Source organism: Crotalus tigris, unplaced genomic scaffold (genome assembly GCF_016545835.1).
Source record: "Crotalus tigris isolate CLP2741 ecotype Arizona unplaced genomic scaffold, ASM1654583v1 scf7180000024396.1518868, whole genome shotgun sequence".
NCBI classification, from domain to species: domain Eukaryota; kingdom Metazoa; phylum Chordata; class Lepidosauria; order Squamata; family Viperidae; genus Crotalus; species Crotalus tigris.
Genome location: NW_024100564.1, coordinates 1,445,248 through 1,460,972, shown reverse-complemented (window position 1 = coordinate 1,460,972; position 15,725 = coordinate 1,445,248). Strand labels below are relative to the sequence as shown.

The 15,725-nt window shown below is 38.2% G+C and overlaps 1 protein-coding gene across 3 annotated transcripts in view; it reads right to left on the bottom strand.

Moving 5' to 3' along the window:
- The window catches only part of LGR6 (leucine rich repeat containing G protein-coupled receptor 6), a 155,895-nt gene that overhangs the window by 48,678 nt on the left and 91,492 nt on the right, over window positions 1-15,725 (bottom strand). For all 3 annotated transcript variants that reach the window (XM_039329384.1, XM_039329386.1, XM_039329385.1), the window contains exon 5: window positions 10,190-10,405. In XM_039329384.1, the coding sequence (XP_039185318.1) occupies window positions 10,190-10,405 (216 nt within the window). The remainder of the gene's footprint in view (window positions 1-10,189; window positions 10,406-15,725) is intronic.

Genomic DNA, 15,725 nt, shown 5'->3' with positions numbered 1-15,725 from the left:
GACTGGACAGGTGCTCACTTACTATTTTCTTGCCTATCTTAACTTGTGTTTCTATTCTGTTTTTTATGGCACTATTTTTGATAGGTTGTTTTTTTCTCTTTGTGTAAAGACAAATGCAAAAAAATGAGTTAAATAGTTCTGCTTTCTCCCTGTTGCTTGTCACCTTCTTGCCACTTTCACCCACTAATGGACCAATCATTTCCTTCACTTTTTTCTTGTTTTTTACATGTTGCAAGAAGCTTTTTTTGTTATTTTTGACTTTGGTCGCAAGCCTTAGTTCATTTTGAGCCTTGGCTTTCCTCACTTCATCTTTGCAGGCTCAAGCTATTTTCTGATATTCTGACTTAGTTATGTGCCCTTCTTAATGCTCTCTATACTTGTCCTTTTTATCTTTCAATTTGTCAGAGAGTTCTGGTTTCTTTTGAGAGTTGTTGTTTTTCCTCTTTGTTGGTATTGTGCTAGACTGGGCTTTTATTATCTCATTTTTCAAAATTTCCCAAGCTTCTTGAGTTGTTTTCCCCTTGAGGATTCTCATCCATGGAATCCTTTCCAAGCCCTCTCTAAGTTTATTGAAATTAGCTCTCTTGAAGTCCAAGACTCTAGTTTGACTGTGTTCTATTGCTTGTGCTTCCATAATGTTGAATTCCAATATTGCATGATCACTTCCTCCCAAGGTTCCTATGGCTTCAACACCTTCTATCATTTCATCTCTGTTAGTGAGAATTAGATCCAAAATGGCTAATCCCCTAGTTCCCTATGATATATTATAGTTTATATTAAGAATCAGACAAAAATAAACCTTCATAGTGTATGAACAATTAAGCTGGTCCTCCAAGTGGCCTGTAGTCTTGGGGAGAATCATGGCACTATTCTGTAAGAGAGAAAGCAAGTCATTCCAATCTTTTGTGCATTCTAGACAGTGCCCCTGGTAACCATGATATTGCCACTGGTTTTGCAATGCAAAGTCCAGAAGAGAGAAAAGCAGTGCTTCATAATGTGCTCAAGGAATACATGGATCAGCTCATAGTCAGTATAGTGATAGCATGGAAGTACAGTTTCCTAGTGCGATTGGATTTGACATGCCACGGGGGAGATTAATGGAATTATAATTATTTGTGTTAAGTCTAAATTGGCATGAGAAAAAACATAAATCTCAATCCACTTGGTCTGAAAGTCCAGAGGTTTGGCTAAGCGTAAATTTCAGGCAGCCTCAATTTATGAGGATTAGAGTAAGCGTGTGGTTGAGAAATAGAAGCCTGTGACATCCATAAATATTCCTGGCAAGTAGTTCTTCTTGCCCTTTAAGGTTAGCAGAGGCAGAAAAAGCATTTGCCCAAGAGAGAAAACTCAGGTCACTCTAACTCGTAATATAGGAGATTAATTTCATTCAAAAGCTTTTGACTATAAAAAAATGATTGTTCACTGAAAATAGAAAAGCAATACATACCAAACCCAGATGTTTTCCTCTATCAAATTTTATGGGGCATAGTTAGATCAGAGTGCCCTGACATTACTGTGGACCTTTACATAAAGATCATATCTGTACTTAAATTTCACAGAATGTTGGATCCCTTGTTAAAAATCCAGAATTTGGATATAAAATAATAGTAACATATGGCATGTGGACGTATGAAAAGAATATAATAGACTTGCACATAGGCAACTCAACTAGCTTTGATTTGCAGTGGTAAGTCCAAGGGGATTTAGTATATCCAGCAGGTGTACCCTGAATGGAATAGTTTTAATCTGCATATCTATTCTGTAGTTTTGCAATAGTGGCAAATATTTATAGCTTGGGTATAGAATTCTGTAGTTATTTTTTAAACTCTGAACACTGCTCTGTGCCATTATATAAGAGATTTTTTACTAGCATCTGCTATTCATTTTATCCTAAGTCTGGGGAGAAAATATTTATATGACTCTTCTTGATACCAGAATTAGTGTTTGTAACTGCTAGTCCACAAATGAGCAAGCAAGAATACTATTAAACCGATTGCACGCGCCTAGAGACAGCATGCTTTCATTGCATCTGCATTTTTAAAATACTACTGTTACAAATGCAAAACAAGAAAAATAATAACGCACACAGAAACATTTCAAATTTGCTTTGTATAGTACATAGTAACATTAATTCAAACAAAGAGAATCTATATCCATGTGAGTTAAAACTGCTTGGTTATTTTGGATAAACGTTACATTGTCCTGAATATTAGATGAAGGAAGTTTTGCAGGATCAAGTGAATATACTATGATAAGTAAAAGTTTCAAACTGGAAAACATTGAGATGAGAATGTCAGCATTGCTCCATCACACAAACATAATCATGACTGTATAAGAGAAACAGAAAGATATAAAGGTTGAGCTGTTTCTGGCTTAAATTTGGCTTGGAATGTTTTGTTCTGTTTTGAAATGAAGCAAACCATGAACATTCCAGTCCCCCAAGAAACATTTTATAATCTTACAAGCATTTGAAAGACTGGAACTTTCATGGAAAATGGAACACCCATCTTTGTCACCAGCTCTGTAACAATACAAACAAAAGAAGTTTGACTCATAATCTAAGTTGGGATAGTAAATATTTGAGAAGGGGGACTTTTCTTCCATCCTTCCATCTTCTTCTCCATATTAAATAAATTATCTTAACAAATAAAATCACAGTTGTAGTAATCCTTGCCAAGTTTGTTGGTTATGTTATAGATGATTTGACCATTTCAGAAGTGGTCCTTGAATGCATGGACTTCTGTCATCCTTCACATCATTTAGGTTACTGCAGAGATTAATGACATATTTCCTACATTAAATCAGTGGCAAACGGGATAGCGTATATAATAAATATAACATATTGGAACACCAGGAAAGAAAAAATTAGGATTATTATTATTAAATTCTTTCAGAACAGCAATTTCTTATTTGCTTAGTAGTACATAAAATCCTACATATCTTGCAAATGTCTTGATTTCATCTATCTCAGCCAATACAATCAGAAAGTAAAACATCTTGCCATGTTTTGAATGTACATAAACAGTCTAGGGACATGAAAAATCTGATACAGCATTATAATCTTTTATTATATAGACATATCTTGGTAGTGAATGGCAGCTTCCTGGCAAGATTGCAAGCTGTAGACAATTATTCACAATACAAATTTAACATTTCCAATGAGATGGCTCTCATGTACACAGAAAGATACCCCAACTCTAGAATATAAAATTGAAGCATTTTAACACCAACACATAAATCACTAGATTGTGGCCAAGAAAAGCAGGAATTAACAGGGTTTCCCCTAAATCAGAGGCCCCCAACCTTTGGGGCACTGAGGCCAGTTCCATGGAGAGAGATTTTTCCGTGGACCAGAGGATGTGTGGTTTCGTGTGCTGCCTGCATCCTACAGAAGGGGCTTTGCTTGTTTGTGTGAACCGGTTGCTGGCATGCTGTGGCCCAGTACTGGTCCACAGACTGGGGGTTGGGGGCCCCTGCCCTAAATTAAATTTTAGAATATTCAGAAAAAAGGAAATCCAAGAAAATTGAAGCAGTGTAACAGATTTAACAGTCCTAATTCTGAAGAATAATTTATACTGTAAGTCTTGAAAAGAATTTGTATTAGAATGTTAATGTTCCCAAAATCCATATAGTACAATTGTGTTATAATAAAATTCCAATTCAAATTATCAAATGCCTTCTGGGCATCAAGAAAAACCAGCGTAGCTTGTCTTTCAGGATGAACTTCGTAAAATTCTAAAGTATTCAGTATTATCCTCATACTATTTTTTATTTGTCGTCCTGGTAAAAATCCATTTTGATCTGGGTGAATATAATTATTCAAAATTTTCTTTATCCTTTCTGCTATTATTGTTGTAAATGTCTTATAATCTGTATTCAGTAAAGAAATCGGTCTATAATTTTGAATTTGTTGTAGGTCTGAGTCTTCCTTAGGAATGAGAGTGATAATTGCTTCAGTCCAAGTTGTTGGTATCTTCGCCTCTTCCAACACCTCATTGTACATCTCCAACATTATCCATTGTAGTGACTCTTGTGTATTTTTATAAAACTCGACCGGAATTCCATCTGGGCCTGGTGATTTTTTTTTTTTGTTTTTTCAATGCTATTTCTAATTCTATTGCAGTTATTGGTCTATTCAACATTTCCTTTTGTTCTTCAGTAATTTTACCCATTTTTGCTGCCTCAATATATTGTTTGTCTTTATCATCTGGTATATCTTCCTGATGGTATAGCTTTGAAAAGAAATTTTGTATTATTTTCTTTTTTTCTTCCCATCTATATTGTACTGTTCCACTTTCATCTTGTAGTTGGTATATTGTTCTTTTGCCTTTTTCTTTTTTTATTTTATAAGCCAACCATCGACCAGTTTTATTCGCGTTTTCAAAGTAATTTTGTTTTGCCATCCTGATTTTCTGTGCCATTTCTTTTTGTGTTGTCAGGTTAATCTTGTGTTTTATAATATTCCATTATAAAATGGAATAAATTTGGAAAGATGGTTGAGAAAATATATACTAAACAAACAGCTAGGGTAATTATAAATGAGGAAATGACAGAAAAAATTGATTTAACCAAAGGAGTAAGACAAGGATGCCCACTTTCTCCTCTTCTATTTATTTTATCATTAGAAATACTTCTTACAAAAATCAGAGAGGACCAAAAAATAAAGGGTTTAAAAATTAAAAAGGAAGAATATAAAGTCCAGGCCTTTGCTGATGGCTTGGTATTTATTTTGGAAGATCCATTAGAAACCGGCTTTAAATTGATTAAAAAAAATAGAAGAATTAGGTGAGGTAGCCGGACTTAAGATTAATAGGAATAAATCCAAATTAATAACAAAAAATCTTACAAAGGCACAAGAAAGGGAATTGGAAGATAAAACAAAGATAAGTATAACCAAGAAAATAAAATACTTAGGGATCTGGCTTACAGCGAAATGCTCCTCGATTAAGGAGGACAATTATGATAAAATACTACACCAGATAAAAAAAGATTTAGAAAATTGGGAAAATTTGCAAATTTCATTTTTAGGGAGGAACGCTACGGTCAAAATGAATGTATTGCCAAAAATATTATTTCTGTTCCAGGTTATTCCAATAAAATTAGGGAAAACATTCTTTCAAGAATTAAATAAATTGATCACTAAATTTATATGGCAAAGGAAAAAACCCAGGATTAAATTAAAACTCTTGCAAGACACGAAAGATAAAGGGGGATTGGCGTTACCAGAGTGGGAAATATACTACCAAGCATCAAGCTTAACTTGGCTAAAAGATTGGATGGATTTGAAAAATACCAGAGTCTTAACAATAGAAGGACATGATTTGCAAGCAGGGTGGCATGCATTCCTATGGGACGAAAAACATGAAATACACAGATATTTTCAAAGACACATAGTTAGGAATGCATTGCTACAGACTTGGGAAAAAATAAAACAAAAACATTATACAAGAATTCCAATGTGGTTATCCCCTACAGAAGCTTTGAAATACCCAAATCTATTGGATATAAATAAGATAATTAGATACAAGGAATTAGTAAATGAACAGGGAAATTTGAAAACAAAACAAGAATTGGAACAAGACATTGGCAGAGAGATTGATTGGTGGACATTTACACAAATTCAATCTAAATATACAGAGGACAAAAAATTATATGAAATTCAAAAAGAGCCACAAGAATTGGATAAAATTATACATGGAACAGAAATAAAATTAATTAGCAATTTATATAAATACCTATTGAGATATAAAATGGAAGACGAGGTTGTCAAAGACACAATGATTAGATGGGCAAAAAATTTCGGGTATAATATAGAATTGGAGAAATGGGAAAAAATATGGGAAATAAATATAAAATTGACTATATCGGCAGCATTTAAGGAAAACCAGTTGAAAGTGTTTTATAGATGTCATCTTCCACCTGCAAAGCTTGCCAAGATGTTCCAGAATAACTCGCCAACGTGTTGGAAATGTAAAAAAGTGCATGGAACATATTATCATCTATGGTGGACATGCCCAGTTGCAAAAAAATACTGGTCTACAATAAGAAAATGGATCCAAGAAATAATAGACCAACCTGTAGACTGGAAACCAGAGATCTTTTTGTTGGGTATTTTAAATAGAAAATATAGTAAAGAAATATGGTACTTAATTTTACATATAATAACGGCAGCAAGAATAGCATATGCACAGTGCTGGAAAAATGAGAATATACCATCAGAGGAAGAAGTAAGACTAGAAATAATAGAGGAGAATAAATATGGAAAGGTCAAAAGTGAAAATATGTGTACACATGAAGGAAGAAAAATGTAAATAAGAAATAATGGGGCTATAAGGACAAATATTTAAAGAAGAATAAGGGGGAAATGTAAATATTAGATTACCGTTACGTAATTGCTGTAAAAAAAAGGAGGTATATATTGTGCGTGTATGTGTGTTATGTGTTGCTTTGTTCTGTTTTGTCTTGTTGGTTAAAAATAAAAATATAAAAAAAGAATGTTAATGTTCTTTACTCAGTGCTCCTACCTTTTAATTCTGTGTGGGCACTCAGTAGTTGTATTTCAGCCTTTTATGCATGTATTTTGCTCATGAGTAAATAATTTCTCTTTACAATTTTAAATTTCATTCTATCTATTTATAGGTAGTTTTGTCTTATCATTTGCTTGTGGTACTGAATTTACCTTCTTCAATAGGGAATGTTGGCATTTAACATCTAAAGTTAAAATGAGCTATTAAAATGACAGCTCTTTTTGTCTTTTCTTTTTATAAAAGTTTGATTGCATTTATATCTTGTGAGATTGGTCTCTCTCCCATAAAGGGGTTGAAATATCTAACCACATTTTAAAATGCTAGATGAACAACAGATGGTGCTGTTGGGGTTTTGTTCTCATTTTTACTTTTTAATGATCAGAAAGGCAGTATACGGTATGACACCTATATCTTTCTCACACATCTGGGCAACAGTGTTGTTACTGGCAAATCCTATCAATCCAGAAGCACCCTTCAGCTAGCTTTGTAGGTGCTTCTGACAAAAATACATATAGACCTAAGTTAAGGGAGCAGTTATCCGGTCAGGTGTCCCATGGAAGATACGTGAGGGCATGTATATAAAGATTTAAAGGATATCTGGAAGAGGAGATTGGAGATCTCCAATCTTCAGCTTATAGGCTCACCGGTATTTCCACTACAATTTCTCTTTCAAGTTATAAGAAATTTTAGGGATGCCAGCATGGAAGATCTGTAACTTGAGCTGGCCACGAACAAGGAGTGTATATCAGAGGTGGTGACCCTTTGAGAGCTGTATGCAACGAAATTTCATTTTGATGTATGCCAATTGGTGTACTTTCAAAGTGACAATAAAGTTGTTATTGTTGTTGTTATTATTATTTTTACTATTATTATTATTTACCTAGGGCACTTTTTCCTTGGGAGGGAGGGCATTGAAGACTTAATGCATTTCTATGATATGGAGTTTAAACACACACATACATACAGATCATAAAATGAGAGGTTCCCATTAGCCATAGTCCAATTGATATGTATTCTTCACTGGGTTTCCCAGGAGACCTGGAATCATATGATTTCTTAAACAGCAAATCACTTATTTCTGATTAAGCTTGCTACTTCTGATTCAATCCTGGTATTAGACTCTGTCTTCATACAAACCTATCTCATCCCCTTCTCTTTGTTTTGAGAGCAACAGATATTAGATAATTATATATCTATTCCCCTTTTATCACATAATTCTATACCAATAGCCTCCAAATTTTGTAGGATGCAATTCCCAGCTTGTGTTACCTTCCCCCCCAATCACTAGTGTGTTGTAGTGGTTGCTCCTAGGAGCAAAGCATCTGGCTGTGGGCATCACTGTGCAATTTGGGAAAATACCATTTGCTCCTTTCCCCATTTAGATCTTCCAAATAAGTAAGGAAACCATTGGATTAAGAAAACCATTGAACTGGAATTGCTTGCACCAAAAAGCTCCCAGTGACAATATCATTTTAGCACTAGAGGTCTTTTCTGCTGCCTATCATCTGCTGCAGCAAAAGAAACAAATGCTTTAGTAGCATTTTAAAACCTGTTTTTTCATGGTTCAGAGCCCAATTACAGACAGAAACAGCAAAAATTCTTACTTGAGATTCTATTTCATTTGGACTGAAAATAGCCAGCCTTTTGGTTATAATAATTTCTGTGATTCCAAAACTTAATCAATAAACAAGAGATAGAGTATATTAACTGTTCAAAATTAACTGTCCTGTTATTTACTCATCAGACCAGTCACTGACTTTCTCATTAATTATTTTTAAGCTTACTTATGGTGGGACATTAAATATTTTGTTCTTTTCAAAAACTTCTCAAAATTCATAAAGTTTTCTATAACTATTCTGAGATATTTTCTGTCCTTTCCATTTTCAGACAGATTTTAAATGCTTTAATGGGTCTCCATATGTTTTCCAAACAATACAGTTAAATATAATCCTTGCTTAAAGTGAGGATGTACAAAATCTTGCCATGCAGAAAGCTGCACGTGCCACACATGGCAGACTGAAAATTGATTCCTCTACTTCCTCTTAAGAGCTGGTCTATATGAGACTTCCCTGGTTTAGAAAATGTCCTGTGTTGCTGTTACAGTCTTACGGAAGGAACAGATGGAACTAGTATACATTCTCTTAATGGGAATGTAATTTATTTGCACAGTTTATGCCCCTAACTTGTTCCAGATTGGAAAGTGTATATTTTGAAGTTGGCTCTTTCCAATATCAGAGGATGAACAGGCATGTAGCTCCCTCTGGTCCAAGGTGTGCAGAGCAGGAAACATATTACTGCACCTGGAAAGGTCTTATCCTCAGCAATGAAATGCAGATGAGGGACATCCAGAAGGATTAATCAAGCTGTAACTGACATATTTCCTAGAACATCTCTGCAGCTGTTCTTTGGTCTTTTTTCAAAAATGGCTATTTCAGTAACTTTCTGGTTAGGGTGGTACTTAAGTTTACAGTGTATAAGAAGCTCACCACAAGCTTTCTTCCTTAGCTCATTCTATCTGTACAAACGTGCATGTGTAGGAGAAGATAGATATTACTTTTGCTAGGTTGACAGATTTCCACTGGGATCACAGAAGGCATTTCTACCCAAAGCATACACTATATATTTTTCTTAGATCAACTCTCATGCCTGTCATCTCATGATATCATCCTTTTGTAGCAGCTATATCAATTTATTTCTAGCTCACTTACCATACAAGAAATCCTAACCTGAAATTGGTTTTCAGCTGGAAATGCCAGCATTCTGCAAAGCTTTGGACTTGAGGAAATTCTTTCCTCACTTTTCCTTTCACCTTCTGGTCTTGGACAAGTCCCTGCAATAAGTTATAGAACCCTAGTCGGTATTGTAAGGCGATTGCTGGCTTGATAGTGTTGTCTTTTCCTTTCAACTGAATTTGAAATTTCAGTTTTGTGGTATTCTGTATACAGAATTTATTGTATTCTACCACATGCTATTTTCTTTTTGATGGAGAACGATCCTTATTCAAAATGTCAAGCTGATTGAGTTTATTGATTTTCTTCTGTTTTCAAGGCTTGAGGTTGAGGCAATTTGGGTTGCTATAAGATTTACAGAAGCCTGAGGTGGACATGAGATTCTTCTCATTTCTAGATGCATGTCCTGATAGCTGTTCTTTCTTTTTTCTCCATATACAGTATTTAGCACCATTACTTTGTTACTATAGTGATAAAAATAAAGGGAACATATTGTTTCTTCATTCTAGTAATTCACTATGGAACTCTATAGACTTTGTTGAAAATAGTGATTTTGGAGAACTATAGAAACAAAATAGTAGTTTTACCAAAATTCTGCTCCAACATGCTTATGTTGCAAAGTCATTGTTTTTTAAAAGAGGAAGGGACCCATTGCAATACTGTACTCACAGTGGGAATACAAGCACACCCAACATGGGCAGAAAATAAAAGAGAGCCCATGGGGAGATGCAGGAATGGAATGGAGAGGTGCTAGCAGAAAAGGTGGGAAAATATGATGGCGAGGAGAGTTTACAAGCTTCTGTGGTCTACGTGGATCATTGTTAGGTAAACTGCCACATCAGCTACTGAGTTATTTCAGTAGCTGATGTGGCATACCAACTGATAAACGAAGAAAACTACAAAAAATAAATGGAAGAAAAAAGAAATACTTACAATACCACAAGGCTAGTGAGGTTCTGGAAGGCATAGTCAGGAATGTGCCAGATTCGGTTGAGCGCCAATGTCATTGCTTGCAGAGCTGGCAGATTATTGAATGCTTTAACAGGAATCTCTGTCAGGGCGTTATCATCCAACCAGAGATGACGTAAGGCAGTTAATCCTTCAAAGCTCTTTTTAGGTACAACAGAGATCAGATTGGCATCTAGGCGTCTACAAGAGAAAAGTGGTTAGCAAATCAGATATAAAGACAGATATGTTTTTATGTTCTGTTAGTTAAAAATTAGAACAAATCATCTCAGAAGGAATGTTTTGCTCAGAGCTTCAAGAGACATGTACTAAACATTGGATAGTTCTAATTTTTCCTACATCATTTGCTCTGGTAGGAAATAGGACTGTGAGGTTAGGCCTCAGAAATAGGATAGCATATAATTTTTTGTTGATTACTTTTTAAAATCTTCTAATGGTGATAACCATGAGGATATTATCTATTATGTACATTCTACTACAATAAATAAAGCTGCTCTGGACATTTTCTACCAATAAAAATAGGACAAAAAGATTAAAAAGAGATTGAAGATGGTAATAAAATAAAAAGGCAATTGATGGAGAGGAGAGAAGAAACGAAGATGATCAACACACACATACTCATTCACACACACACACACACACACACACACACACACACACACATAGTGAGACACATTGGTAGTTCTTACGAGAAAGCAGTCATGTTGAAAATAAGAAAAGAGTAAACATGAACTTACATACCATATTATCTGTTCAAATAATGTTATTGTTAAAGTTATAATTGCTTATAAATCACTCCAAATAAATAAAATGAGAGTCACAGAATAACAACCCCCATCTCTTGTCTAAGATCCCACCTGTTGTGTCCTGAGCCTGCAAGAGCTGAAAGCAGGTTCAGAATTGTTGCAAATGGTCCAGGGCAATCCAAAATCTGCCCGGGACCAGACAGAGTGGCACCAGCCTTGTGCGCATGCGCAAAGCGCAAAAATGGTCAATTCCTATTGGTCCATTGCACTACAGTTAGACCCAACTATCATGCCCATTAGGGTCAAGCCTAAAAGGGTGCCTTTTGCCCTCAAAAGTAAGATAGATGCTGAGCTGGACAAATTGCTCCAGCAGGGCATTTTAGAACCTGTGGATTCTAGTCCATAGGAAACCCCCATAGTAATGCCTCTCAAGGCTAATGGGGAAATCCGTATATGTGCAGACTATAAGTGCACACTGAATAAAGTGTTGCAACAGCACGCTTATCCAGTGCCTGTTGTAAGCCACATTCTGGCCTCCCTCAAGGGGGGGTGCATTTTTGCGAAACTTGACCTGGCACAGGCCTATCAACAGTTACCTGTTGACGAGGCATCTGCAGAGGCCCAGACAATTGTAACTCACAGGGGGGCCTTCAAGGTCAAAAGACTGCAATTTGGGATAAATGTAGCCCCTGACATATTCCAAATGGAGAGCACACTTCATGGTATTCCTGGGGTCTGTCCCTACTTCGATGACGTAGAGTCATTCGATGCTGGGGAGTCATCTCAAAATTTAAAAGAAAGGTTAAGGGCTGTCTTGCTTCGTTTTCGCAAAGCAGGCCTTAAATTGAAGCAGGATAAATGCAAGAAAGGAATCACTTCCACTGACTTCTTAGGGTTCAGAATTGATGCCCAAGGCATTCACCCTGCTGAATCCAAGCTTCAAGTGATGCAGCAGGTCCCAAGGCCCAAGTCCAAAAGTGAGCTGCAAGCTTTCTTGGGGCTTTTAAATTTCTATCATGCATTCCTTCCATAAGGCTGCAGTAGCTGAGCCGTTACACCGGCTCTTAGACAAGCAAGCTCCATGGCAGTGGACTAAAGTCCATGACAGGAGTTTCAATGAAGTTAAGGCCTTGCTCTCTTCAAATGCTGTTTTAGCTCATTTCAATGAGCAACTGCCTGTTTGCATTGCATGCGATGCATCTCCTTATGGGGTGGGAGCAGTACTTAGCCATCTGAAGGCTGATGGGATACAAGTCCCTGTGGCCTACTACTGAAGGATTCTGTCATCTGCAGAGCGAAATTGCTCAGATTGACAGAGAAGCCTTGGCCATAGTGGCTGGCATAAAGAAATTCCATGATTTCTTATATGACTGCCATTTCACGGTCTACACAGACCATAAGCCTCTGCTGGGTTTGTTTACCACTAACAAACAGATACCACATATTATTTCTCCACATATGCTGAGATGGTCCATTTTCCTGTCAGCATATGACTACACTCTAATTCATGAACCTGGAAAAGAAATGGGCCATGCTGATGGCCTCAGCAGATTACCTCTTAAACAGATAGAGGCAGATCCTGCTCCTGCCATTAATATTCTTTCCATTCAGGAGTTACCTGAATCTCCCCTAAATGCTAGGGACGTGGCTGCAGAAACTGCCACTGATCACACGCTCACACGCATGCTGACCTGGGTGTTGTCAGGATGGCCTGACATGTGCCCAGATACTGAGTTCCAAAGCTTCTGGCACAAGAAGCATGAACTTTCCACTTTCAAGGGGTGCCTGTTATGGGGTAGTAGGGTAGCAATCCCAGCTTCATTGAGGTCTAGAATCTTGCTCTCTCTGCATGAGGGATATCCTGGTATAGTAAGGATGAAAGCGCTTGGGCGCAGCCATCTTTGGTGGCCTGGACTGAATAAAGCCATCGAGGTTCACGCCTGAAATGCCTCAAGCCCCAGTACATACTGTAGGTGGGAGGAAACTCAAACCCCATGGTCACAGGTGCATATAGATTATGTTGGGCCCTTTCAGGGGCAATTCTTCCTTCTCATCAGTGACAGCCATTCCAAGTGGCTAGAGGTTGTTCCTGTTTCCTCCACTACTACTGCCAGGACTATCCAGGTGTTGAGAAGAATTTTTGCATCGCACGGGCTTCCAGATGTCCTGGTTTCAGATAATGGCCCTCAATTTACCTCTTTTGAGTTCCAGGCTTTTCTTCAGGCCAACTTGATCCAGCATGCAACTTCTGCTCCCTTCCACCCATCCTCCAATGGACAGGCAGAGAGAATGGTATGCACGACCAAAGATGCTCTTAAGAAACTGACTTACGGTAACTGGCATCATAGGTTAGCAGATTTCCTTCTTGCACACCACACCACACCTTGCACAGCCACAGGGAAGAGCCCAGCAGAACTCCGCTGGGGTCGCCACCTCATCACCAAACTGAACAGGTTGCACCCAGACCGGGTGGCTTCACAGGTGTCACAACCGCGGGCACCTAGGAGACTTCAGGTGGGCGATCCGGTTTGGGCAAGGAACTATGGGCCTGGATATCTCTGGGTCACAGCTGTGGTCTGCAAATTCTCTGGGCCAGTATCATACAAAGTTGCCTTAGATGATGGCCGTGTTCTTCGCAGACACATAGACCAACTGCGTTGGAGACTGGACAGCCATGTTTGGCTCTGCCCTGGGGAGGGGGGAGGATCATAATATGCATTCTGGGTCACAGATTCCCAGGCCTCACAAGCTGCTGAGGCTGTTTGGGGGGTCATCCCAAGACTCCACAAGTGCTCCAAGCAGGAATTCCCAGGATAGGGAGTCATCCCACACATCTGTTACTGCTCCAGACAGGGAGTCACACTGGGGGTATCCACATAAATCAAACACAGCCATAGAAAGGGAATTCCATCAGGAGCACTCTCATAATTCAGCTATTGCTTTGAAAAGGAAGTCAGTGGCAAGGGGGTTTGCCATGGAGGCGGCTCCTGACTCTGGCACCTCTGGCCCGTGCAGGGGGGCTACGGAGTACTGGGGCATTTCCGCCATTCAGACCTCTCCATCTGCTGGCCTTGGGCTCGAGGGACAGTGTTCCCAAGAGGAGTCCATTGTGGACTTGGGGACTTCCACCCCTCCAAGGTATACTGGCTTGGACTCAGCGGGTCCAGCCTGTCAACAGCTGGGTGGGTCACCTGGGTATGTGGGGCATCAAAGTCCAGGCCTGCCTAGCCTGGTAGGCAAGCAGGTAGGCCAGGCACCCTCACTGGCCCTTAGAAGGTCACAGTGAGCAAAGTGCCCGCCTAAACATCTAGGAGATTATGTGAGGTTCCTGTCAACACACGAGGAACCTTGCTATGAGGTCGCTGAATGAGGGGGGTAATACTCAGAGAGAGTCTCATATACTATTTTGATTTTGGATATATTTTATCTGAGTTAAATAATTATTTTGATAAGAGTCTGCCTGCATGCAGACCCGAGCATTTCCACCCTCCTTGCATTTGAATAATGCATCTGTGTTCCACTCTCCCTGCATTGCACAATGCACCTGTGCATAAGCTAGGTGTGTTTCATCTAGGGGGGAGGGGTGTTGTGTCCTGAGCCTGCAAGAGCTGAAAGCAGGCTCAGAATTGTTGCAAATAATCCTGGGCAATCCAAAAGCTGCCCGGGACCAGACAGAGTGGTGCCAGCCTTGAGCGCATGCACAAGGCGCGAAAATGATCAATTCCTATTGGTCCACACTGTCTGGGTTTCAGGCACTATAAAAGGCCTGCATGTCTTTTGCTGTTTGCTTGGTTGTAGGAGAGAGAAATAAAGAGCTTGTTGTTTTCACCATGTGTCTTCATCAATTGCCAACGAACCAAAAACACAACACCACCCTACCAGGAAAAGAACTCATAAAGGAAACAATACATTGGTACAAGAATTCTAAATTTTCATGTAGGGATGGTGGCAGTGAAATGTTATACTCTATTTATTCCTAAAACAAACTTAGAAGAAATTATGCTTCTTCTAATCAAAGAAATACAATTTGTGCAATAACCCATAAAAATCACATTACATAGTTGAGTTAATTCCAGTTGACTGTTACAAGTAGAACCAAATCCAGTCCAGATTAAGATAAAATGTTTGCACTGAAAAGACTGTAATTCGCTTTTAGTACCTAAATAGAATCTATTTTCTCCTGTGTAGAACCCACATTCAAATACCCAACTAGCTTGTCAAAGTGTCTAAGACTTGGTTCAGGACAATTTTATATAGCAATGGCACAATTAGACTATTTTGGCATCAAATCTGGAATTTTTAAGTGGAGAAGATTTCTACCCATTTTAGAAGGAGTCCCCAAAATTCCCGGAAATTAATTTTGTTCTAGAATTCTTCATCAAGGTAAATAATAAAGTGAAATGGAAATTAAAATAAGTTTTCAGATGTGAAAAAATTCCAGCAACATTATGTTACATATGTCAACCTGTTCTCTTTTGAAGAGAAAGGGAAATCTAACAAAATCTTGTCAATTTCACCATGCTTTGCTTTCTCTGGGCTTTGGACAAGGAGCTACCAAACCTCAAGCCTGCATGCCCTTTATTGGATCTTTTGATTGTTGTTGTTCATGACTAGCAAGGAGCAAAAACTCCCTATAAGGGGGAAATAGCACCACAGCACCCCTACCTCTGGGAGACAGGGGAAGGGAACACAGTTCTGTAGTTTTAGCTACATCTCAGCTCTGCCTTTCAAGTTTGTTGAAATTATGAGGGAGAGTT